Source organism: Triturus cristatus, chromosome 9 (genome assembly GCF_964204655.1).
Source record: "Triturus cristatus chromosome 9, aTriCri1.1, whole genome shotgun sequence".
Taxonomy (NCBI): Eukaryota; Metazoa; Chordata; class Amphibia; order Caudata; family Salamandridae; genus Triturus; species Triturus cristatus.
In genome coordinates this window covers 634,195,275-634,219,746 of record NC_140592.1, presented here as the reverse complement: position 1 = coordinate 634,219,746, position 24,472 = coordinate 634,195,275, and the positions used below count along the sequence as shown (strand labels likewise).

Here is a 24,472-nt window from a genome sequence, read left to right as displayed (position 1 = left end):
TATGATTTACCATAACAGTAAGTCAAACTGACAGCCTCAATTCTTTTTAGAGCTTCTTGCTTTCAAAATTGAATGCCTGTTGTGATATGTATCCAATTATGTTGTTCAGTCTTGGAAGCAAGTTCGCTTTGACCTTTCTCCAGTACTTAGTATGTGCCAGTGGTTGCACGTGGTTGCACCATACCCAGTTTTGGGGCCTGGAACTTATTTTTCATCATCAGACTTTGATCCACTGCAAGATAGAGAAAGGCTAACAAGGGAGAAAGAAGAGAAAGTCAGGAGAATGTAACACAGGCGGAAAGAGGGGGATAAAAAAGAATATGTGAGAAGGAAGTAAAGAGGCAGGAAGTTTAGAGTGGTGGAAGAAGGAGGAATAAGGTGGAATAAAAACTAAGCAACTTTGGTGTTAGGCAAACCTGATATTCAGCTGCACTGGCAGTGGGCACCAAAGAAACCTCTGGCCCTGCACTTATTCTTTTTACAGATTAAGCTCTGCTTATTTCAAAGAACTTGAAGGCTTAATTTCTGTGTGTTAGTAATGACCAAGAAATCAGCCTTCAGTGAAAGGGTAGATCTGATCCTGTTGAAAAGACAGAAACATTGTGGAGGAAGGACTACCCATGCTTCTAGTAGAGTGTCAGTTTTTAACAAGCATTGGCAAAGCCAATAGGTTTCCCCTATGCAAGAGCTATTGGCTATGCCAATATGTTTTAACAATTTAGTACAGCAGGGTGGTCACTGTTCAGCATGGCTAAATGTTAGTAAGGTAAAGGAGAGTGGCATGGAGTGTCATAAAGTGGCATCGAGTGGTGTACGTTGGAGTGGCGTGACAGTTGAGTTGAGTGGCTTGGACAGGTGTGAAGTGGAGTGTCATGGAAAACCGCGTAGGGCTGTAGAGGGAGTAAAGTGTCACAGAGTGGGAGGGTGTAGAGTTGAGTGGCGTAGAATGGAGTACAGTGTCAGAGTTGAGTAGAGTGTCGTAGAGTGGAGTGGCATAGAGTGTTGTGGGGTGGTGTAGAGCAAAGTGGAGTGGCAAAGAGGGTGTTGCATAGAGTGGAGTAGAGTGTTGTAGAGTAGAGTGGCATAGAGTGGAGTGACGGAGAGTAGAGTGGAGTAGTGTGTCATAGAATAGAGTGGAGTAAAGTGGCATGGAGAAGCATAGATGAAGTTGCTTAGAGTAGTGTATAGTGGATCAGTGTTGCGGAATGGCATAGAGTGGAGTAGAGTGCTGTAGAGTGAAGTTATATAGAGTGTGGTAGAGTGTCAGTGGAGCAGAGTTTAATGGAGGAGAGCATCATAGAGTGGAGTTTAATGGAGTGGAGTGTCATACAGTGGAGGTAGTACAGTGTAAAAGATTGGCCTAGAGTGAGGTGGCGTAAAGTACAGTGATTCAGGGTAGATTGGCGTAGAGTGCAGTGTTTTTTAGTAAAGTGGTGTGGAATGCATAGGCGTAGAGTGCAGTGGCATAGAGTAGAGCAGTGCAGAGTAGATTGCAGTTGTGTAGAGTGGAGTGGCATAGAGTGGAGAGGTGCAGAGTGGAATGGCGCAGAGTACAGTGGTGTAGAGTGAGGTGACATAGAGTGGAGCGGCGCAGGGTAGTGTGGAGTAGTGCAGGGTAGAGTGCAGAGATGTAAAGTGTAGTGCAGTGGAGTAGATTGCAGTGGTATAGAGTTGAGTGGTGGAGAGTTGAGTGGTGCAGAGTAGAGTGCAGTGGCATAGAGTTCAGTCATGTAGAGTAGAGTGCCAGATTAGGGTCGCAGAGTGCAAGATCATAGAGTCGAGGGATGTAGATTGGTGCAGAGCAGATTGGTGCAGAGAGAAGTGACGTAGAGTAAAGTGATGCAGAGTAGAATAGAGTGGCATAGAGTGCAGTGATGTAGAGTGAAATGGTGTAGAGTGACGTAGCATGCAGTGGGGTAGAGTGCAGTGGCACAGAGTAGGGTGCTGTGGAGTAGAGTGACATAAAGTGCAGTGGCGCAAAGTAGTTTGTGTAGGTGCATTGGCATAGGGTACATTGTTTTTAAATAAAGTGGTTTAGAATGCATTGGCATGGAGTGCATTGGTTTAGTACAGTGGCATAGCGTAGACTGCAGAGGTGTAGAGTTCTGCAGCATAGAGTGTAGTGGTGTAGAGTAGAGGGCAGTGGTGTAGTGTAGATTGGTTCTGATTAGAGTGCAGTGGTGCAGGGTAAAGTATAGTGATGCAAGGTAGAGTGCAGTGACATAGAGTAGAGTGGTGAGGAGTAGAGTGGCACATTGTGGATTGCAGTGGCATAGAGTGGATTGGTGCAGAGTGGAGTAGGGTGACGTAGAGTGCAGTGGCATAGAGTAGATTGTTTCATAGTAGAGTGGAGTGGTGCAGGGTAGAGTGGAGTGGTATAGAGTAGTGGCGTCGAGTGCATTGGCATAGAGTGCAGTCTTGCAGAGGGGAGTGGCATAGAGAGGAGTGGTGCAAAGTGTAATAGCCTAGACTGGAGTGGTGTAGAGTCCAGTGGTGCATAGTAGAGTGGAGGAGAGTGCACTAGCATAGAGTAGTGAAAAATAGAGTAGAGAGGCGTAGAGGGAAGTGGCATCGAATGCATTGTCAAAGAGTGCAGTGGTGCATAGTAGATTAGAGTGGCGTAGAGTGCATTGGCATAGAGTTCAGTAGCGTAGAGTGGTGCAGAGTAGAGTGCAGTGGCATAGAGTAACGTGGCGCAAAGTAGAGTGGCAAAGAACTCAGTGGTGTAGAGTGGAGTGGCATAGAGTGCCTTGGTGTAGAGTGCAGTGGCATAGAGTAGTGCAGAGTAAAGTGACAGAGTGCAATGGTGTAGAGCGGCGTAGAGTATAGTGGCATATGGTGCACTGGTGCAGAGTAGATTGGCATGGAGTGCAGTGGCGTAGAGTGTATTGATTTTGAGTAAAGTGGTGTAAAGAGCATTGGCGTAGAGTGCAGTGGTGTAGAATAGAGAGGCATAATGTGGAGTGGCATAGAGTAGATTGCTTCAGAGTAGAGTGAAGTGTGGTGTACAGTGCAGTGGTATAGAGTAAAGTGTCATAAAGTGCAGTGGTGCAGAGTAGATTAGAGTGGATGGGATACAGTACAGTGGCGTCGAGTCAAGCGCTGTAGAGTGGGAGAACAGTTCAATGGCGGACAGAGCAGTTTTGCAGAGTAGAGTTACGTAGAGTAGAGTGAAGTGGCATAGAGTGAAGTGGTGCAGGTAGAGTGGAGTGGCGCAGGGTAAAGTGCAGTGAAATAGAGTGGAGTGATGCTGGGTAGAATGGTGAAGAGTGCATTGGGATAGAGTAAAGTGGTGCAATAGCATAGAGTGCAGTGGCGTAGAGTGCTGTAGAGTGATGTAGAGTGCAGTTGCATAGAGTGCAGTAGAGTGGTGTAGAGTGGTGCAGAGTGTAGTCGTGCAGAGTGTAGTCATGCAGAGTGCAGTGCCATGGAGTGAAGTGGCATAGAGTGCAGTGGCATAGAATGGTGCAGAGAGTAGTGACATAGAGTGCAATGATGGCAGAGCAGAATAGAGTGGCGTGGAGTGCACTGACATTGAGTAGAATGTTGTAGAGTATAGCGACATAAAGTGCAGTGGTGCAAAGTAGTTGGCATATGTATAGTAGAGTAGGCTGCACAGGTTTTGAGTAAAGTAGTGTGGAGTGCAGTCGTGGCTCCTCATGTGAGTGCTGCGGGGTGGTGGGGTGGGGCGGGGCAGGGTGGGGGGTAGTAAACTCCGGCATAAGGCCGAATGGAGTTCAGTTCATAAATAAATTAATACAACGAATTTCATTGCACGCGCTGCAATGCAGCGATGCAATGCAGTGCGCGCATTTAAATTTGTTTTATTTATTTATTTATTTATTTATTAACTGAACTCCGTTTGGCCTTATGCCGTAGTTTACTGCCCCCCTACCCTGCCCCTCCACCGCCCCGCCCACCACCCCGCAGCACTCCCACGAGGAGCCACGACTGGTGGAGTGAATTGGCATAGAGTACAGTGGCTTAGCATAGAGTGGTGTAGCGTAGAGTGCAGTTGCATTGAGTGGCGCAGCATAGAGTGCAGTGGTATATAGTGGAGTGGCGCGTAGTAAAGTGACATAGAATGCGATTGCATAGAGTGGAGTGGCGTAGAGTAGATTGTTTCACAGTCAAGTGCACTGGAGTGGAGTGGTGCAGGGTAGAGTATAGTGGTTCAGGGTAGAGTGCAGTGGCATGGAGTAGTTGTATAGAGTGCAGTGACGTAGGGTAGATTGTTTCCGAGTAGAGTGTAGTTGGGTAGAGTGGAGTGGTGCAGGGTAAAGAGGAGTTGTATTAAGTAATGGCGTAGAGTGCAGCGTTGCAGAGTGGCGTGACGTAGAGTGGAGTGACCTAGACTTAAGTGGTGTAGAGTGCAGTGGCAAAGAGTGTAGTGGTGCATAGTAGAGTCGGGTAGAGTGCACTGCATAGAGTAGTGTTGCATAGATTCTGCTGGTTATGTAGAACTGTGTTAGTATGACAGGACATCAGTGTGTAGGGACTGAGTCTCTCTACGGTGTCAGTACCTGATGGCCCAATGCTGGCTGTGCAGTACTGCAGAGCAGAGTATAGAGGAGTAGAGTGAAATTGCGTAGGGTGCAGTGCTGAAGAGTAGATTGCCGTTGAGTGCATTGGTTTTTAGCAAAATGATGTAGAGTGCATTGGCATGGAGTGCAGTGGCGTAAAGTGGTGCAAAATAGAGTGGAGCTGAGTGCAGTGGAGCCGATTGCAGTGGTAGTGATGCACAGTAGATTAGATTGGCGACTAGTACATTGTAGAGTGCAGTGGTATAGAAGGGTGCAGAGTAGAGTGGCGCAGAATAAAGTGGCACAGAGTTCAGTGCTGCAGAGTAGACTGTTGTAGAGTGCAGTGGTATAAAGTAGGATGATGTAGAGAGCATTAGTGTAGAGTGTTATACCATACACTGGTGCAGAGTAAAGTGATGTAGAGTGCAATGGTGCAGAGTAGAGTGCAGTAGTGTAGAGTAGGGTATAGTAGGGTACAGTGCAGTGATGCAGAGTAAATTAGCATAGAGTGCAGTGACAGAGTGTATTGGTTTTGAGTAAAGTGGTGCAGAGTGCAGTGAGGTAGAATGGAATAGTGTAGCGTAGACTACATTTGCATAGAGTAGATTGTTTCAGAGTAGAGTGAAGTGGCGTAGAGGGCATTGGTATAGAGTAGAATGCCGTAGAGTGCAGTGGTGCAGAGTAGATTAGAGTGGCTTAGAGTGGATTGGGGTAGAGTGCAGTGTCATAGAGTGAATTGATGCCTATTTCAGTGGTGTAGAGTTCATTAGGTTAGAGTACATTGGCATAGAGTTAATTGGCGTAGAGTTCAGTGGCATAGAGTTCAGTAGCATAGAGTGGCATAAAGTAGAGTGGCATGAAGTAGAGTAATGGAAAGTAGAGTGGCAAGGAGTGCAGTGTTGCAGAGTATACTGTTGTAGAGTGCAGTGGTATATAGTAGAATGGCGTGGAGTGCATTGGTGTAGAGTGCAGTGGCACAGAGTAGAGTGACATAAATTGCAGTGATGCAGAGTACAGTGGCCTACGGTGCAGAGTACAGTGGCGTAGAGTACAATGACGCAACGTGCACTGGTGTACAGTGCAGTGCTGCAGAGTAGATTGACAAAGAGTGCATTGGTTTTAGCAAAATGGTGTAGAGTGCATTGGCATAGAGTGCAGTGACGTAGAGTGGTGCAAAGTAGAGTGGAGTGGAGCTGAGTGGAGTGGCATAGAGTAGACTGTTTCAGAGTAGAGTGTAGTAGTGCAGAGTAGACTAGAGTGGCCTAGAGAGGGTTGGCATGAGTGCACTGTCATACAGTTGGGTGGTATAGAGTAGAGTGTATTGGCATAGAGTGCAGTGGCATGGAGTGTAGTTTTGCAGATGTGGTGACATAGAGGGGAGTGGCACTAAGTGGTGTAGAGTACAGTGGCGAAGAGTGCAGTAGTGCAGAGTAGAGTAGTGTGGTGTGGGAAGAGTACATTGGCGTAGAGTAGAGTGGTGTGGTGTAAAGAGGCATGGAGTAGTGCAGAGAAGAGTGCAGTGTAGAGTGGAGTGGCGTAGTGTGGAGTGGTGAAGAGTAGAGTGCAGTGGCGTGGAGTGGTGCAGAGTACAGTGGAGTGGGGTAACGTGGAGTATGCATTGTATGGTAGCATACTGCCTTTACAAACAACACACCTTATATTGAAATTGCCATTACATTTGCACTTGCATACAGTTTTACTGATAAAAAGTATACAGCACACAAACATTGTGTGCAAATGTCATCACCTAGTGTATTAATTTGATCATCAGCACAGTTCATTCACAGACATTGACATTTTGTTGTGTGCTAGAAAAAAAACATAATACAGCCTTCCTCAAGCACTCTCCAAAGCCAGTATGATTGTCACAAAAATCCTCTCACTTAGAGGTCAGAGAAAGAAAAAAAACACCAAGCTCCCTAGAAGACACAGACAGACATTTGACCTCTGTTTTTGAATGCACAGCAAATATGACAAGATAATAACAAGATTTAAAGGCTTGTTTACAGAGAGCGAGTTTGTAGGACAATACAGTAAACAAGATTTGGGTAACGGAGCTGGACAGCCTAAAACAAATGAAGCCAGCAAATAGAAAGCCAGAAAATGTAAGTTACAAACCACAAAGTCAATGGTAATCAACGGGGGGACTGCTTATGCAGAGAGCTGCTCTTGTGGAGGGTGAGAGAGGTTCCTTGGAAGAGAGTGAAGTGTCTCTTAGAATGATCTATTATGTGTTGTTATCATTCCTAAGGTCAATTCTTCCATATTTAGGGCCTGGTGATGCTCACAGTGGTCAGAAACGTGTCTTTCCATTTCATTGTTATGAAAGAAAATATAGGTGTCTTTGAGATGGTAAGACTTTATGAGAGCGAAAATACACAGTTAAGGAATTGGGAATTTGGACTTGCCTGGGAGGTAGAATCTGCTCAGGGTGGAGTTTGAAAAGTAAATGTCTGGTGGAAGGAGGTGTCACTGGTATTGTGGTACAGACATGTGCCGTGGGTGAGAGAGTGCAAGAGTAATTGATGAGGTCAAGAGAGAACAGGCATGAAAGAGACGAGACTCTCATGGTGGAGTTTGACAAATATGTTATTCTCAGGCTGCTTTTGTTGATAGTAAACCCTGGAAGCCTGTTTTGTTGAGTGACGGCAAAAGGTTTGCTTCAGAGGCAGTTGTTGAGTAGCAGGGAAGATATTCTTTTAGTTGTAATTGTTGGAAATAAGCTTGATTGTGAAAGGAGAGGTCACATTAGAAGTGCTTGAGAAACTTGCTGTGCATGAGAGAGAAGAGCAGCTTTGGTGGCATCCTCTTACAGACCTAATATTGTATCACCTTAGCACCATCTGGGTCTAGACAAGAGGAGAGGCCATTAGAGCTCAAATGTTGTGGCAGAAGCAGTCCAAAAAGTAGGCCAAGACTCTGTCTCTGTCCCTCAGAGCTAGGATCAACAGGCGCCATTGCAATAGATAAATGGTGGCAGGGTTACTGTCCTTAATAGGTCTCTTCTTAAAAAGAGACAATCACATGGCATTTCCAGGCCCCAACCTTTGCACGGGCACTAAGGAGAAGATCCAGCTCCAGATTGCGACCTGTGCATGGGGCATCCAAGGTAAGTTCTCGTAGTTAGAGGTTTTAGTTGTACGGTCGTAATAACATAACATAAACATAACATGTTATTTGTAAAGCTACATTCACAACGAAGGGTACCTTGGCGCTGAATAACAGATGTTTATTGTTACCCAACTCAATGGTGCTCATTTTATTGACCTCGGAAGGATCAAGGGCTGAGTGGACCTGCCGGATCTATGTCCAAGCTCCTTGCTGTGTGATGGTGATATGATCACTTTGGGTCTTAGAGTTTGACAGACAGGGTACTCCATCAAAAATGTGGTCGTTGTTTCATCTGCTTCATTACAAATGCATTTGTAGGTAATTGTACTCTTGGTATGGGGGATTGGAGCTCTGCCAGACTCTTAAATGTAAATGTAAATGTGCAGGAATTTATATAGCGCAAATCACCAAGCGGTCTCTAAGCGCTTGCTTAGGGAACCCGTCCTGGTATTCCCCTGTGAGATAACCCGGCAGGTCATCCGCAAGGTGAAAGCCAGGCATCCCGCTGCGAGGGGCCCATGTGGAGATTAAGCAAGCTATTGCCCAGAGTCTCAGAGTGTGAACCCATGAGTCGAGTATGCACTGGAGCGAGAATTATCGAGTCCATGGACATTTATGGACTCAAGACCCAGCCGAGCCGGGAATTGAACCCTGGTCCCGGGCTGACCTCTGCTTCCAGGTCTGCCTCCTCTAACCAGTGAGCCACACTTCTCCACAGGTCCTCAGAATCGCAAAGGCTCAGAGTGGTTCACACAAAGAACGTGATCTCGATTCTCAGAAGGCATGAGGCTCTAGTCCCAGAATTCACTTAAAAAAAATACCCAAAGGATGACAGGTTTCAGAAGGAAGGAAGGAATCCGTGAGAAAACCCTTCATATGGGGCTTTGTCTTATCTTTCGAGCTGCACTTCAGCTTTGAGAAAGGGTCAAACTGAGATGCTGATTTTTATTTTGACAACACACTTGGAATTACGGCAGTCTTATTTAATGGTTTTCCTTTGATTTAGATCTTTTTATCTGTTTTGGTTGGGGATGCATATGTGGCCGAAGAAAGGCTGAGGAACCTGGAGTAAGAGGGGACACTTTTCTTCTGCCCCTTCATTTGGTGTCAAGATCACTGAAAATTCCCTCTGCATATTATCTGTCCACCTTCTTGTAACATTAAATTGTCTGCGACAGTGATAGGATTTAAAAGATCATTATCAGTCTGAGCAATCGATGAGTTGGCATTAACATTTTTAAAATGTTTAGGTGTCGTCATGGCTGGAGAGGACAAAACTGTGATGACTGCATCCCGTTCCCCGGCTGCGTCCACGGCACGTGCTCTGAACCCTGGAAGTGCATCTGTGAGACCAACTGGGGTGGCCTCCTCTGCGACAAAGGTCAGGTGTTCAATGTTTCCCTCTTTCCCTCTGTAAAAATCACAGTTCACTCCCTACAGCTCTCCACAACCATAACCTCAATTACCCCCATTTCTGCATCACATTGCAACACCTACTCAACAGACTACTCACAGCCAGAGCTACTTCACCTTTCTCCACAGTCTGTCAGTAACCAGCACACCTAAGCCCTTTCCTACAACTCCCCCAAATTCAGTTCTCTGCCACTGTCCCCTCTACAACTCATCGACAGCCCGTGATGCCAACGTATTACCTAAAGCTTGCACATACACATCATTGCTGCAAAATTCACTACAGCTCCCCATACACTACCATTCCCAATGCATCCTATCCTTTCGCACCAGTACATTTCATAGAAAACCCTTTAATTGAAAACATTGAATTGAAAAAATATTTAATTGGAAAATAAAATCATATAGATTCATTTAATCAAAATCAGGAAAGCAATATAAATGATAGGCCCAAATGTAAAGCTGGGGTTAGGTTTAGAAATAAATGAAAGGGCTAGGTCAATGATAAAATTAGCTGAAGTGTCAGATTAAGGTAAAGGATAAGGTCAGCATTATTGTGGGGGCCAGGATTTGGGTTCAAAGATATCTTAAAGGATTAGGGTCAAGATTTAGCCTAAGGAGCAAGTTTAGTGTAGGGATTAGGGTAAACGAGGATTAAGGTAAAGGTTAGGGCTTGGATCAGCATCGGGTTGTGTGGGACAATGGTTAGGATAAAGCTTGAGAATTGAGTCTGGGTTAGTGGTGGCGCTGGGGGCGAGGTTAATGATTAGAGGGAGAATTACGGTCAGAGTTGTGATTACATGATAGTAATGGTTAGGTTCTGGGTTCGGATTGGGTTCAGGGTTATGAACAAGGATTGAGTAAGGTTAGGGTTACTCTTCGTAAGGTCAGCATTAGGAATAGCTTTGGACTAAGGACTAGGGTTAGGATTGGTTTAGATGAATGAAGAAATAAAAAATACTTTGTGGCTGAGAGTGTGGCAGGGCAGGGAGTGTAGATGGAAGTGACGGCTTGAGTAACAACTTGATGTAGCAATAGAATAGGGTAACAGCTTGGTGGACCCTTTATTTACATACTATTTTCCCTTGCAGATTTGAATGTATGTGGCTCCCGACAACCCTGTAAAAATGGAGGAACTTGCATAAATACAGAACCTAATGAATACCAGTGCATGTGCCCGCAGGGCTTTCAGGGGCGTAACTGTGAGAAACGTGAGTAAAGGTCTGGGGCAAAGCATTTGGGGTGAGGGTTTGGAGGGGCAGGAGCGTGGATGTCTAAATGCAGCATGTCCCTGAGGAGACCTTGGAGAGGAAAAACGACTTTCACAAATGTCCTGCATGGGATCCTTCCTTCGATTTTGAACTTCAGCAGGTTGAGCTAATGCAAATAAAAGGCTTTATACCCAGATTTCAATGCCCCTCTGTGCTTTCTTAGTTCCATGTATTGTCGCATCTCCAGAGGATCTCTGAAAGCAGCAGAGATGTTTCGGCACTTCAGTAATTAATTTTTCTAACAGTCAAAGATTGTTCAGGTCTGCCTCAGCCCGGTAACAATGACTTTTTCCTTAGATTTCCTTCAGAATCCTTAGGGACTCCTTATGAGTGCCTCATTAAATTCCCCATCAAAACCCCTCCCGACCAAAGTTTCCAAAACCAAAGCTACATGCTGCTATCTTGGAGAGGTTTGGGGGTGAAATTGCCAGGGGATTGTGAGTTTGATAATGAGGGTCTTCTAAGAAAATAAGGAATTACTAGGGAAATTGGTAATTCCAGTCTAGATTACCCTAGTATTTCTTCATTTTCTCTGGTATTTCACTCGGAGACATTACCTGCATTTAGCAGGGGGAATTTCTGGATGAAACAAAACAGTTCATTAGAGTTGCCACAGATTTCGTACCTCTGATGGAACAGCACTGGCGCCATTAGAATTAAACGGTGAGTTGTAATGAAGGCCTTAGTGCCGTGGAGAAGACTAATTTCATATGTTAGATTTTGTTCCAGAAAGGAGGACAAATTAGGCGGGCTTTACATACATGCAATATGTGCCCTCCAATGCATTAAAATGTCTTTAGGCTTTTGAAGCTTTCAAATTCAAGACTCATTGAGAGAAACTACCTCATTGGAACACAGTCTCATTTTCCTTTACTTGAAACAAACAAGAAACTGCAGTCTTTCCTTGCACTTCTGATGTTGCAATGGAGCTAAAGAATGCACTTCCTGTGTCTCAGCTGAGGTCACTACCTGTTACAGGCATTGCCAACAGGTCAAAATGGAAGAATTAAGAAAATAAATATGACAATCAACAGATATATAGACTGGGTTGGAAATTCAGTAGACATTAAACCATTATTAGTGAGCAACACAAAATATATTTTTTTCAAAAAGTTTTGCTCCAGAAGAAGCATGAAAGAGAGAAGGCTTTAGTACCAAAAAACATATATATACCCATGTTACCCCGCGTGCAAAACACAAGAAATCTCCATTAATATCGTGTTGTGTGAAATTGTGCTATGATCATCGACGACAAAGACGCCCAGCCAAGCCCCATCATCGTACAGTTTGCACTACGCGGTGCATTAGGGTCCATTGATCCACGGTTCCTTATTAGCCTCAAGCTTTTTACTGGCTACTTTTGGAAAACATATTCTCCCGGGAGCCACCTTCATGCAGAACCAATTTAAATATTATTTTTTTCTGAAAAGAAGTCCATCTTGTATGTATGTAAGTTATATATTTCAACCGGACGTTAATCCAAAAGTTACCTGGGTACAAAAAAATGTCTTTAGGAGCTAACTTGGCAGAACAATTCAATAGAGTTGGAGGTCAAACAAATGGGTGCATCCTTAACACAGAATGTTGGTCAGGAGAGGGTTCCACACACACAATGGAGAATACTATAAACCTGTTACACTATCTTCTGGAAATCCGCAAGTGGATACAGACGTGCAGAGCAGCAGACAAGCTTTTACTTTTCTGCTCTACACCATGCATAACTTTGTGCGCTATGCAGGGAACTGTAAATTTAACATTTTCCGCTGGAAACCAGTGTGATGAGTAAAGATGACGCGCAATAGGGTTGCATTTCCAAAGACCAAGCAATAAGAGAACCATAGCAAACCACTGGCTGGAGTTGGCAAAGAAGATAATATGGGTGGGGTCTTAAATAGTTTAGGGCATGGGTAATGCATTCACAGCCTTAGATTGAAGATCTTTATTGAGAAAGAGAAACTTCCTTAAGAAATCCTATGAATATTCATCTGTTTCCTGAATTGCTACATGCCTGGCCTTCCAAGCCATCCCAAATCCATTCTAAGCCAAACGGCATTGGTTTAGTTTAGAAGGTGTGCCATGGAAATGTTGGTATCCATGCATTTGTACTGAGTCAAGACCCAATTTTGCTCTCTTGATATCTACCTCAGGCAACTGCTGGCAGAAACACTGACATGAAGGAAGTGTTGAAAAGATTCACCCTCAGACTTACTCGGATGGATCATTTCAGTGTTTGTAAGCCGTGAAATCAGGCTGTGCAAATTTACCATATGGGAAGGACGTATTCAGGAGAAGAAAAACCACATTCTACTTAATGTACCCCACATTCATTTTGCATTGAAAGTGGGCCTTCGTAGGACTTTTAGGAACTGCCCCTGTATAGCTGCTTGAAAACCAACAAGGAGCTGACCCCCTTTGCTTCATGATTGCGTTGCCTTTTCCAGTTACGTCCTGTGGCTGGCTGAGACATTGAGCATTTTGGCCGACAATTGAGGACGCTAAGGTCCATAATACGAGTTTGACGGTGCTGCGGTGGGACCTCCACATCTCCCCACTGCAAAACCCACTCTATTATGCCTTTTCAAGTAATTGGCAGGCTTTTCCTTTGGCATTCCCACGGCAGTGCCTATAAAAAAGGCACCGCAAAGGGAAAGTCAAAGGAAGTTCCAGCACGGCATGGACTGAAAAGTCCATGCCGTGCTGGACCTTCTGTGCATGCACACAGGGGTCACATTTTGTCCCCTCCCTATGCATCCGCAAGGCGTGAGGTACAAAGGGGCCACAGGGCCACCTTTCTTTCCTCACCGCCACTGTTTTCATGGAGGAAAGACCTCCATGAAAACAGTGGCGGTGATGAAAGTTGTAATATGCTAGACGGGACAGCGGCTGTCCTTCCAAGCATATGGGTGCCTCTGGACCGCCACACCACGGCCAGGGAACAGTGTACCCTGGCGGAGTCGGCGGTCTTAAGGGCGTAGCGTCCACTAGGGTCGTAATGGGGCTATTAAAAGACCACCACTGCAGCGCCACCACGAGTCTGGCGGTCCTCGGACCAACAGACTCATATTAGGCCTCTAAGTCCCTTATATTAGAGACCCTTAAATCTCTACCAGCTCTTCAGCAATAGCTACTCGGTTTCTAGAAAAGGCCCTGCTGCATATCAGGAAGTCTGCTTCTGCTGTAGGTGTCTGAAACTTCAAACTGTTGGCTAGAAAGAAGGTACAACGCCTTGCCTAGCAGTTCCAGTTTTATCTTGCTGTAGACTCTGTGATCATGACTTCTGCTGAACACAGGTGATTGAATTAGTCTTTGAGGTGTACGCACTGACAAACTGGCATATCCGAAGACTGGACAAGCGTGATAGGAAAATTGACTTTGTCCCCTTTCTAACTGAAAGGGCAGCAGTTGTACAAATACAGAAGCCATGGTTGTCAGCTGTGGCCGGCAGCATTTATACAAGATCGGAGGACTTTTGGAGTCTGTCCCTAAGGGGAAATCTCTGGAAGCATTTGGCCCACAGCACCAGAAGAAAATATGTTGCTCATAAGAAAAACATTTACTTTTTTAATGCTTAATTTGTGCTGGTGGTGGGACCCATGCTGATTTTTTTAGGACCTGGACTTATGTTTCTTTCCTAGGCATTGTCCCAGAGGAAGCGAGAGAATGGCAGAAAAGGGAGACCGAATTTGGAATGGAAAGATGGAAAACAGTTGCACCGGTAGAAAGGTGGGGTGAAAAAGAGCATGCAAGAGTTAGAGAAAGGTACAGAAAATCTAGGGTGGAGGAAAAATGAGGTATGAGGTGAAATCAAGAATTTTCAGCCTTGGTTTTCGGAAACCCTGGAATTCAGGAGCGTCTATCGCAGAAAAACTTTGGGTTCCTCCAACTTAGGCTCTGGGTGTTTTGAGCCTCGCACTGTTCACTAATAGCACATGTAATAAAAGTCCCACACATTGATTGGCAGATGGATATATCTGGCTTTATGCTTAAAAGAGCCTCAGCATGCAGCTGGGGCCGTGACTCCCAGACACAGAAGAAGCAGATCCATGTTTCGTACCTGCCCACATTTCGTCCGTCCCACGCATTCCGTCTGAAACTGGGAGTGAAGTAAAAGCTACAGACTGCAAACAAACACAAGAGACTCCGAAGTAGGGCCACAAACTCGAAATCAGTGCAATAACGCTTCAGAAGCTGTTCATGAGAGTAAGTAATGAAGGTGAAAATGGACTAATAGTCAACAGCACACCCTTGTGGAGAAAGATGCCACTAAACTCCTGCTTGAATATTTTGTAGGACACCACAAGGGTTTCTTCTCTTGTTAGATCCTTGCTAACTGGAGTCTTTCAATTCACAGCATCTTTGCAGGGAGCTCCTTGGAGCTCACTGTATCACAAACGCCGTTCACAAACCCGGCCCGAGCTCAGTTTTACATTACTCGCCATCTGCTAGGTTTCTCGCTGTGCGATTTTAGGGTTATGCATACTGAGGATCTGTACTGCAGGTCCAGACGAGCTCCAGAATTCTCGGCCACGTGCCTATAAAGACCTCAGTACTATGGTGGATTTCCCATGAACAGAAACAAAACCCATCTGTAATGCAGGGAAAATAGGATGTAGTAAATTGTTGTGGTAATATTGAGCATAATGCCAAATGCTGGTAATGCAAAGAGACAGCATTCCCTCCTTTAATATTGTGTAAATATAGGATGATGAACGTGTGGCTTTAAAGACAATTCAGTGCTTGACTAACCCTAACTAGTTTCAGGCCTCCCTAGTCTGTAATAAGCGTGCTTTGGAACCCTATCTTTGACGGAGTTTGTCGAGGGGGACATAGTGACCACACCGCCATCCGCTTCAGTCAACACGCATACACAGACATCACCCAAAGATTACACTGACACTTTATTTGTGGGTGAAGAACTGCTGCAGGTTTATTTCATACAACACAGTATGATAATAAAATTGGGTTATCTTACGGGCGATCCAGGGCAGGCAGCCCCTTGCTGCCCGCCCGCCTGGTGAGCCAGCACACACGGTGGGTCGATGCCCTGGCAGTGTGGCACCTAAATATTTGCAGATCATCCACTATCATCCACTGGGTCACGTGATCTGCCTCCTACTCCCGCCCCCTCAGACAGGGGCGGAGCGTGTTGTGGCCACCCCCGGTTGGTCAGGCCCCCCAACCGCCCGAAGGACTAACGGGGCGCCGTCGCGGTCTTCCCAGAACCCCCTTCGGCTCCTGGACCTTGGCTCGGGCACCCTTACTGTGCCGGACAGGGATACCCTTACTGTACCGCCTGTCGCAGAGGTACCCTTACTGTACCCGTCTGCATCCAGATCACCCTGTAACTCCGCCTGCAACGCAAAACAGAAAATTAAAACATTCCAATAACGCGCTGAGCCTGACATGCGGGGTACGAGGAAAGGGTGGGAGAACGCGTGTCCAGGCTGGGTGCAGCGCGCAGGAGACAGAGGAGGAACTGGGCGAGGGAGCCCGCTAAGTAGCGAGTAGGCCGCGCCCCCCCGCCCCTGGTCCGCCTCCAGCTCCCCGCGATAGGGGGTTTCCTCACGAGTGGGCGTAGGCCTCGCGCGCGAGGCAGCACGGGGGGAAGGCTCCGACGGGCGGCCACTAGAGAGCTGCCCTGCTGATGTCCCATTGCTTGGGACGCGGGCAGCGGCATAGTGACCACACCGCCATCCGCTTCAGTCAACACGCATACACAGACATCACCCAAAGATTACACTGACACTTTATTTGTGGGTGAAGAACTGCTGCAGGTTTATTTCATACAACACAGTATGATAATAAAATTGGGTTATCTTACGGGCGATCCAGGGCAGGCAGCCCCTTGCTGCCCGCCCGCCTGGTGAGCCAGCACACACGGTGGGTCGATGCCCTGGCAGTGTGGCACCTAAATATTTGCAGATCATCCACTATCATCCACTGGGTCACGTGATCTGCCTCCTACTCCCGCCCCCTCAGACAGGGGCGGAGCGTGTTGTGGCCACCCCCGGTTGGTCAGGCCCCCCAACCGCCCGAAGGACTAACGGGGCGCCGTCGCGGTCTTCCCAGAACCCCCTTCGGCTCCTGGACCTTGGCTCGGGCACCCTTACTGTGCCGGACAGGGATACCCTTACTGTACCGCCTGTCGCAGAGGTACCCTTACTGTACCCGTCTGCATCCAGATCACCCTGTAACTCCGCCACAGCTCTGGAGAGGCCACCGTCGCTGCCAGAGCCCCCCTCTCCTACCCATTGCTACTGATGTCCCTTGCCCGCCAATGCCTCTTGCACGTCCAGGAGGAACATGTCCATGCCTACCCTGGACAGGTGCACCCCGTCCGTCTCATAATACCCCTCCACCTTTTCTTGGATCAAAGCATGTCTGATGAAGCCCATACCCCTGCGCTCCAAGAATTTCTGCATGGACCTATTAAGCCGTCTACGGGACCGTTCTACCGCAGCCGTGGACCTAGCCCCTCTCCAAACCCTGCGGGGGACAATTTCCGACCACCAAACCTCGCATGACCCTACGGTTTGGCTGATGGCCTGCAGGTCAGCTTGCATTGACAGTAGTAGAGCCCTCCTCCCCCTGGCAACCAAGTCATTACCCCCCAGGTGCAAGATGATAACATTGGGCTGGACCCCTGCAACTGCCAGGCGCTGCTCAATCAAGCCACGAGCCTCACTCCATTTCATGCCCGGGGAACCCAACCATTCAAGCTGTGTGGTGGCAAAGTTCTGCGACCAGTTCCTGTGGGCTGCCCAGCGTTCCATCCTCGAGATGTAGGAATGGCCTACCATCCATACCCGGGAACCTGCCAATAAAGCGATGAAACGGCCTTCAGTAAGCTTATCTTTATTGCACACACAAAACGATGGTTCATGACAATGTACAGAGCAAAAAACATGGAGCGGGAACAACGCCCCGGGGTGTGCCACCACCTACGGACGGACATACTTCTTGAAACAGTCCGATGCCCAGCGGCCTACCCCTTTTACTCCCTCAGGGCCCAAACCGGCCTTGGCCGCGGTGGTAGCAGCACCAATCCTGAAGGAGTGCGAGGAAAACCTGCGACCGCTCCCCGCTAGACCGGCTCTCGCTAGTGAAGCTCCCAGTAAGCGCTCAAACTGAAATTTGGTGAGGGGGGACCCGTCCGCGTGGATCAGAAGGGGGCCAGGGAATTCTGGGCGCAAAGCAAGGTATTCCCTAACCCAGTGAACTGGGCAATACCTATTGTCCCCCAGAGTCTGTAACACCACTGTCTTCCCCTTCCCCATTTGGTCTGTTTTAGATCTGCGGATCCGCAGCTCTAGTACTGTGCCGAGGGACACATCCCCAATCCCCAGGGCGCAATAGGACAGGTCTTCCTTGGATTTGGCCACCAGCTCGCTGATCCTGAAGGCGCCAAAAAATGCCAGGCAGAAAGCTGTGGAAAACAAGCTGGCCTCAAAGGGTGAAAAGGTGACCATGGGCAAAACATCTAAGAGGAGTTGGAGGTCTTTGTACTCAATGGGTGCCCTAGTGTCCGGTTGCCTGACCTCCTCCCTGGCCCAGCCCTTCAGGGCCGCCCTGATCTTGGATGATCCCGCGGGGTCGCCTCTACCATCCAGCTTGGCTTCGTGTCGCACCGCCGCCAGGTGACCGCTGACCCAAGAGTGTGACCTGCCGGTCTCCCTGGCCCATACCACAAAGGCCTCCACCTGATCTTCCGCCCCTAATGCGGATGCCCCCAGCGCCTCTCTCACAGCTCGGAAAGTTGCTAGCTGCGAGAGGTATTTTCGCCGTGTCGCCGGCGCCAAGGACCTCTCCCCCATCTTCCTCAGTCTTTCTCCCACTGAAGCAAGCGCCAAAGGTGGTCCGGGAATGGTGTCATCTCCGCCCTCGCCCGCGGCCAGGCCTCCCGGAACCGGAGCCACTGAAAGCGAGAAAGAGCGTCAGCTGCCACATTCCGTACCCCCGCGATGTGCCGTGCCCTACACTCGACATTGCTGCGCAGCCCCTCCCTGACTAATTCCCTCAGTAAGCTAAGGACAAGCGGGCAAGAGGCAGTCAGGCCGTTGATGGCGTGGACAACCGCCATGTTGTCCGACCAGAAGACAACCTTCCTATTGCACAGGGTCGCCCGCCAGAGGTGTAGCGCTACCACAATTGGGAAGAGCTCCAACACTGCCACATTCTGCGTCACCTTCTTCTTACGCCAAGCATTGGGCCATCGCATCGCGCACCACTCATCCCCCAGAATCACACCAAAACCTTCCCTGCCAGACGCATCCGAAAACAAGCAGAGCTCCTGGCTGGCTATCCAAGGGGCCCTCCAAATCACCGTCCCGTTGAAGTCCCTCAGAAATTCAGCCCACATGGCAAGGTCAGCCTTCAAACCTGCGGTCAATCTCACAAAGTGGTGCTTCCGGGTCACCTTGGCCGTGGCCCCTGCCAGTCTCCTTGAAAACACTCTGCCAGCCGGAATCACTCTCGCTGCAAAATTCAACTTCCCAATCAAACTCTGGACAGCCCCCAGGGTCGCTTTGTCCTTGCCCAGCAGCGCCTGAATGTCCCGTAACAAGCCCAGTACCTTCTCGGCGGGGAGCCTAGATTCGCCCTTCACCGTGTCCAGCTCCACTCCGAGGAAGGTAAGTACCTGCGCCGGGCCCTCGGTCTTACCTGGGGCAAGGGGAACACCCAGGAATTCTGCCAGCTCCTCAAACCGCCTCAGCCCCACTGCACACTCATTCGTGCCATTCGTGCCGAAAAATAGGAAGTCATCCAGGTAGTGGGTAACCTGCGTGAACCCGTGTAGCTCCCCCAAGGCCCACTGCAGGAACGAGCTAAAGGCTTCGAAGTAGGCGCAGGATACGGCACAGCCCATTGGCATGCAGCGATCATAAAAGAACTGCCCTGCCCACTTGAAGCCTAGCAGATGTTGACTAGCTGGATGAACCGGCAGCAAGCGGAACGCGGATTCAACGTCCGCCTTCGCCAGCCACGCCCCCTGTCCCACTCTCCTGACCATGTCAATAGCCGTGTCAAGGGAACAGTACACTACAGAGCACAGACCCTCGTCCAGCCAGTGATTCACCGAATTTCCCTCAGGATAGGACAAGTGGTGGATCAAACGGTATGCGCCAGGTTGCTTTTTTGGCACCACCCCAAGGGGGGACACTAGGAAGTTGTCCAGAGGCGCGCTGCTGAAAGGACCCGCTATCCTACCTGCTGACAACTCCTTCGCGACCTTTTGGTCCACCACCCCGGGCAGATCCCTAGCTGATTTAAGGTTCTTGGCGTCCCTGAACTCCATCGGCCCATTGTAGGGAATCCTGAAACCATCCATAAACCCCCCCGCCAGGAGCGGTCTGTCCCTGAGCAATGGATACTTCCTAATGAGTGGTAGGATGTGTCCCAGGATGATGGGTGAAGGACCTTTGACAGGGGCCATGGCGCTCTGTGGTAAGCATTGGAAAGCGGGGTGCATGCCTGGTGTGGTAGGTGTGATAGGACGGAGAGCTGGCGGTGATGGGGTGGGCCCGGGTGAGATCTCATATACGGGCGTCGTTCCTGGGTGCCGCTGTGGGCTGTGGGGCGCTCTGGCTGGAGGAGCAGGAGGAGGCGGGGTGCTGCGCGCCGCACTTGCTGCAGTTGTGTGAGAACTTACATGACCTACCCCAGGTGCAAATGCCCCCATTGTAAAGGCGGCACGTCCCAGAATTGAATCTCCTGCCTTGCCGCTGGCCCCGTCCCCTGCCACCACGAAAAGGCTGCCTAAAAGAGCGCTTGGGGGAGTGGTCCTTCCTTTTGTCAACTGCCTCGCCCTGCCCTTTGTATCCCTGGTCCTTCTTCTCCCTGGTGGGGCGGCACATGTGTTCTACCCAAAGTTGAATTTCTTTTTGGTCCCACCCCAAGTCTGGGCATAAGGCCATTCTTTTCCTGAACTCTTGGTCATAGTAGAACCACCCTAACCCCACCGAGAGCCTCGCCTCCTCCTGTATGGTGCTAGCGTACTGCATTAGGCCCTCACTCTGCTCGGGGAATTTCTGTACTATGACTGCTGCTAATATATTGAACGCAGATGTCCAGTTTTCGATGGTCTTGTCCGGCCACCGCTGGTACCTGACCCTCTCTTCCTCCTTGCGGCCCATCTTCCTCGTGTCCGCCCCAGCTGAACCATGCATCAATAATGTTAGGATGTCCACATATTCCCTCCTCCAGATTCCCTCCTTCGCGGCCTGCGGCACCAGCCACGCCAGGGAGCAGCGGCCTGATACCAGCGGTGCCTGCGTAACTAATGGCTTCGGGACCTGGGATACACTCTCCCCTCCCGACGCCGCCACTGCCGTGGGTGCGACAGGCGCAGGCTCCGCGGCAACGGGGGTGGAAGGTATGAGAACCGCCTGTGCGGGAGGGGGCGGTGCCGCAGCGACGACCGGGGGGGTGCTTGCCATGTTTGTGGAAGGGCCGGCCTCCCCTTGTGTTAACAACCCCAACGCTTCCCCTCGCTCACCCATGCTCCGTTCAGTGGATGAGCCCTGGCCCGCCCATACTTGTAGTACGGGCGCCTGGGCCGGTGGAGGGGCCGGTGCTGGTGGTGCAGCCAGCGCATCGAGGCGGCTCTGAAAGACAGCCATGAGGCCAAGCATCTGGTCCATGGCTTTACCCATCTGGGCCAAGTCAGTTAGTCCTGTGGCCGAATCATGTAGCGGTGTTGGTGCGACCGTGGGGGGGCCGGAGCGTGGTGCGGTCGCCTGCCGTTTCCTGGCCGGCTGGGCCTCCGGCATGTCCTTCGATGTGGGCTTGCGTACCCGGGTGGACCTCCAAGGCTCCGACCCGGACGGGCCAGGGGCGCCCTCGGGGGGGGGGGGGGTCACGACAACGCCCGAATCCTCTGCCCTGCGACCCTCCAAAAAACCCTGGGCCCAGGCCGTGCCCTTCTCTCGGGCGAAGGCCATAAAGTCCGCCCAGACCCCTTCCTGAGGTGCGCTCGCCTGGGTCTCCTCGACCGCCGTGTCCTGTGAGAACAGTGGACCCGGTGTCCCGATGTTCTCCATGGCGATGCTCCGACAGTGCCGCTACGTGCGTCCTTTTTTGCGCCCTCGCCTCGGTCCTAGCCCTACCCGCGCGGGCGTTCCCTCACCGACCTGCAATTGGATGAAAGGACGGTGGTTAGTACAAATGGTAAGCATCCAGCGAGAAAGATGAGAAGCGACAAATTGAGCAATTATCCCTAATGGCAACAGGGTACTATATAATTTGCAGGCAGCCACCCTGACACTGGCTGCATCCCCCACTCATGGTGCATGGTCGCGCTAAACCGTCAAATCCCCCAGCGCGCAATACGCCCACCTGCGATTCCCGCCAATGTTTTTCCCATGATACCGCGATGCGGGGGAGGGGGGGGGGGGGGTTTGGGGCTGAACAATATGCAAAGTCAAAGTTTACCGATCGCCCTCACAAGCGGTGGCTCTTTTAGCTCTGTGCCGCTCTGGCCCCGCGCGCTCCACAATCAATCCCCCCAGCGTGCAAAGCAACAGCCTGCGAATCCCGCCAATATTTCCCCCACGCTACCGCGATGCGGAGGGGGGGGGGGGGGGCAGCCCTCAACACTCCGAGCGCAGCCGATTTGCCCAGGCTCGCAGGATGCTAAGCGCCATTGACGCGACTCGACCTGGTCGCTAAGGTCGCGCCGATCGAGAGAGGGGGGGGGGGGGGGGGGGGGAAGGCGGATCTCCAGGAAGGGGCGGAGGCTCCCGGCCGAAGCGCCTTTCCCCGCTCCTTCCCGCCAAGGGCACGCCTCTCAACGGTGCGCTGGGTACCCGCGCCCGATCCCGTCTCGCCAGTACCTGCAGAAATGTCCCCTTCCCGCGCATTACCGCCCCCGGAGCTGCTCTTAGAAGGATAATATGTACCGCGGTAAAATGAAAGGGGGGCTCAATGCAATGAGCGGACACAAGATGGCGGCAGGCTCAATTGTTGATGTGTCGGCGCACTCTAAGTTTGCGCATTCATGCGACTGAGACCCTCGCGGTGCCTAGCAGCATGTTTCACAACGAGAAACCCCCGGCTAACTACTGATGTGCAGAACTATCAACGAGGTCCGTATTTTACACTGAAATGTGTCTCTTCTGTTTGGGAGAGATTCTTATAGAAAGCCAGCTGGGATTCCAGGGACATCTGGCAGGTGCTCGATCTCATGTGGGCCCGGGAGGGGGGGGGGGGGGGCCGAGGCGCCGCAAACAAATATGGCGCGATCCAATACTACATGAAGTAACCCCCCCTATGTCAAACATCTTTCCCCCAACCCGCCCATTCCTGTAATAACAGGATCAAACCACCTCCCAGCAGCCAGAAAGCAGATTGTATTTCAAAATAGGGGGGGGGGGGGGGGGGGGGGGGGGCAGCGCTGAGCCCGACGCTCGATAACCGGGGACTAGGACCCGGGGCCACCGGCACGCGCTCTACTCCGGGCTGCAGCCCCGCGTCGCGCAGGACACACCCGACAGCACCGAAGGCTCCAGTCTAGCCCCTGCGCGCACACCCGAAGCGATAACTGGGAATAGGACCCAGGGCCGCCGGCCTACACCGCTGTCCTTAACAATTGTTGGGGGATTGCGCCCGAATACCCCCACCCCTCCCTACCAAGGAGCATTCATGTACCTCTGCACCGGGGCACAGGGCTCTGAAGAGGGAACAGTTTCTCCCGTTCTCGGGGCAGCTTGTGTTCAGGAGCCCTCCGAGACGCAGCGATACCAGGGAATGGACCCGGGGCCACCGGCATGAACCGCATGCGCTCCACCCAGAGCTCCAGCCCTGCGGGACCCACCCGACGACACTGGAGGCTCGCGTCTGGCACGTACACTCGCCATCTCTCGCACGACAGGCCCCCTCCCCCCACGGCCCCAACCGCGCTCTGCCTCCACAATCACGCCCTCGCACCCAAGCCATCCCCAATCGCCCGCAGGGACACGGGCCACTGCTTGCGCCCCCCACACCCATGGCCATCCGGGCCACAGGGCCCCGTCCTTCTGGTCATGCCCAGGGACAGGGCCGGGGTGGGAGAGGTTAGCAAGACTCACCGGCGTAAGAGCTTCACGGAGGGCACGACGACGACGACAGGAGGAGGCGGTGAACGAGGCCGATCCCGGCACCGACGGAACGAACGCGTGCACGGGCTGAGAACGCGTGTCCAGGCTGGGTGCAGCGCGCAGGAGACAGAGGAGGAACTGGGCGAGGGAGCCCGCTAAGTAGCGAGTAGGCCGCGCCCCCCCGCCCCTGGTCGCCTCCAGCTCCCCGCGATAGGGGGTTTCCTCACGAGTGGGCGTAGGCCTCGCGCGCGAGGCAGCACGGGGGGAAGGCTCCGACGGGCGGCCACTAGAGAGCTGCCCTGCTGATGTCCCATTGCTTGGGACGCGGGCAGCGGCATTCCTGGCTTTAGAGATAATCCATGTTGGCAGATGACGGACGCCTCTAGGATATTAAGGCTCCCAGCCTTTCTGCCTAATCGTACATGTCTGAGAGGCGGAGTTTAAATAAGGGACGCGGACAGATATCCCAAATGCCCCGTGCACTTCAGATAGTGCGCTTATCTGTGCCTCAAGGCGGACTGGAGCACTGGCGGCCGCATGTCTGCTGTACAAGGACCCTTTAAAGCACGGCGTAAGACTGCAAGGAACGCAGATAGTGCCTGACGCACGGAACTGGTGACGTAACTACGTCTTCTAGTTTTTCTGAGTGGATGAGTTGCAAAAACACTACAGGCGAGCATGACTCTGAGGAGTAAAGGTACCACATACCTTCAAACACCCAGTGCTACAGACCACAGAGGGACCAGGGGTACTGTAGCAACCTCATATCAGCCGAAGCAGCACCTTTAGGGCCTCATGTAGGTGGCATACACTTTACCGATTCTAAAATACCGAATCATACCGATTCGGTATTTAAGAATCGGTAAAGTGTATGTAGGTAAAAATTCGGTAAATGTTACCGAATCGGAGTGAGTCGGTAATTACCGAATCGGTAATTACCGATTCGGTAATGAGGCATACCTTCCCATTGAGGGGAAGGTATGCCTCATTACCGAATCGGTAAATACCGATTCGGTAATGGGAGAGAACATGCAAGGGTGGCAGGGTGTCACATTGACACCCTGTTGCACCCCTGATTCGGCCA

General features: G+C 50.6%; 1 protein-coding gene across 1 annotated transcript in view; it reads left to right on the top strand.

The window, feature by feature from the left end:
* Positions 1–24,472, top strand: part of LOC146798410 (uncharacterized) — a 492,519-nt gene that overhangs the window by 360,330 nt on the left and 107,717 nt on the right. Inside the window, exons 6-7 of the mRNA XM_085625670.1 lie at positions 8,885–9,015; positions 10,136–10,255. Coding sequence (XP_085481796.1) covers positions 8,885–9,015; positions 10,136–10,255 — 251 coding nt within the window. The remainder of the gene's footprint in view (positions 1–8,884; positions 9,016–10,135; positions 10,256–24,472) is intronic.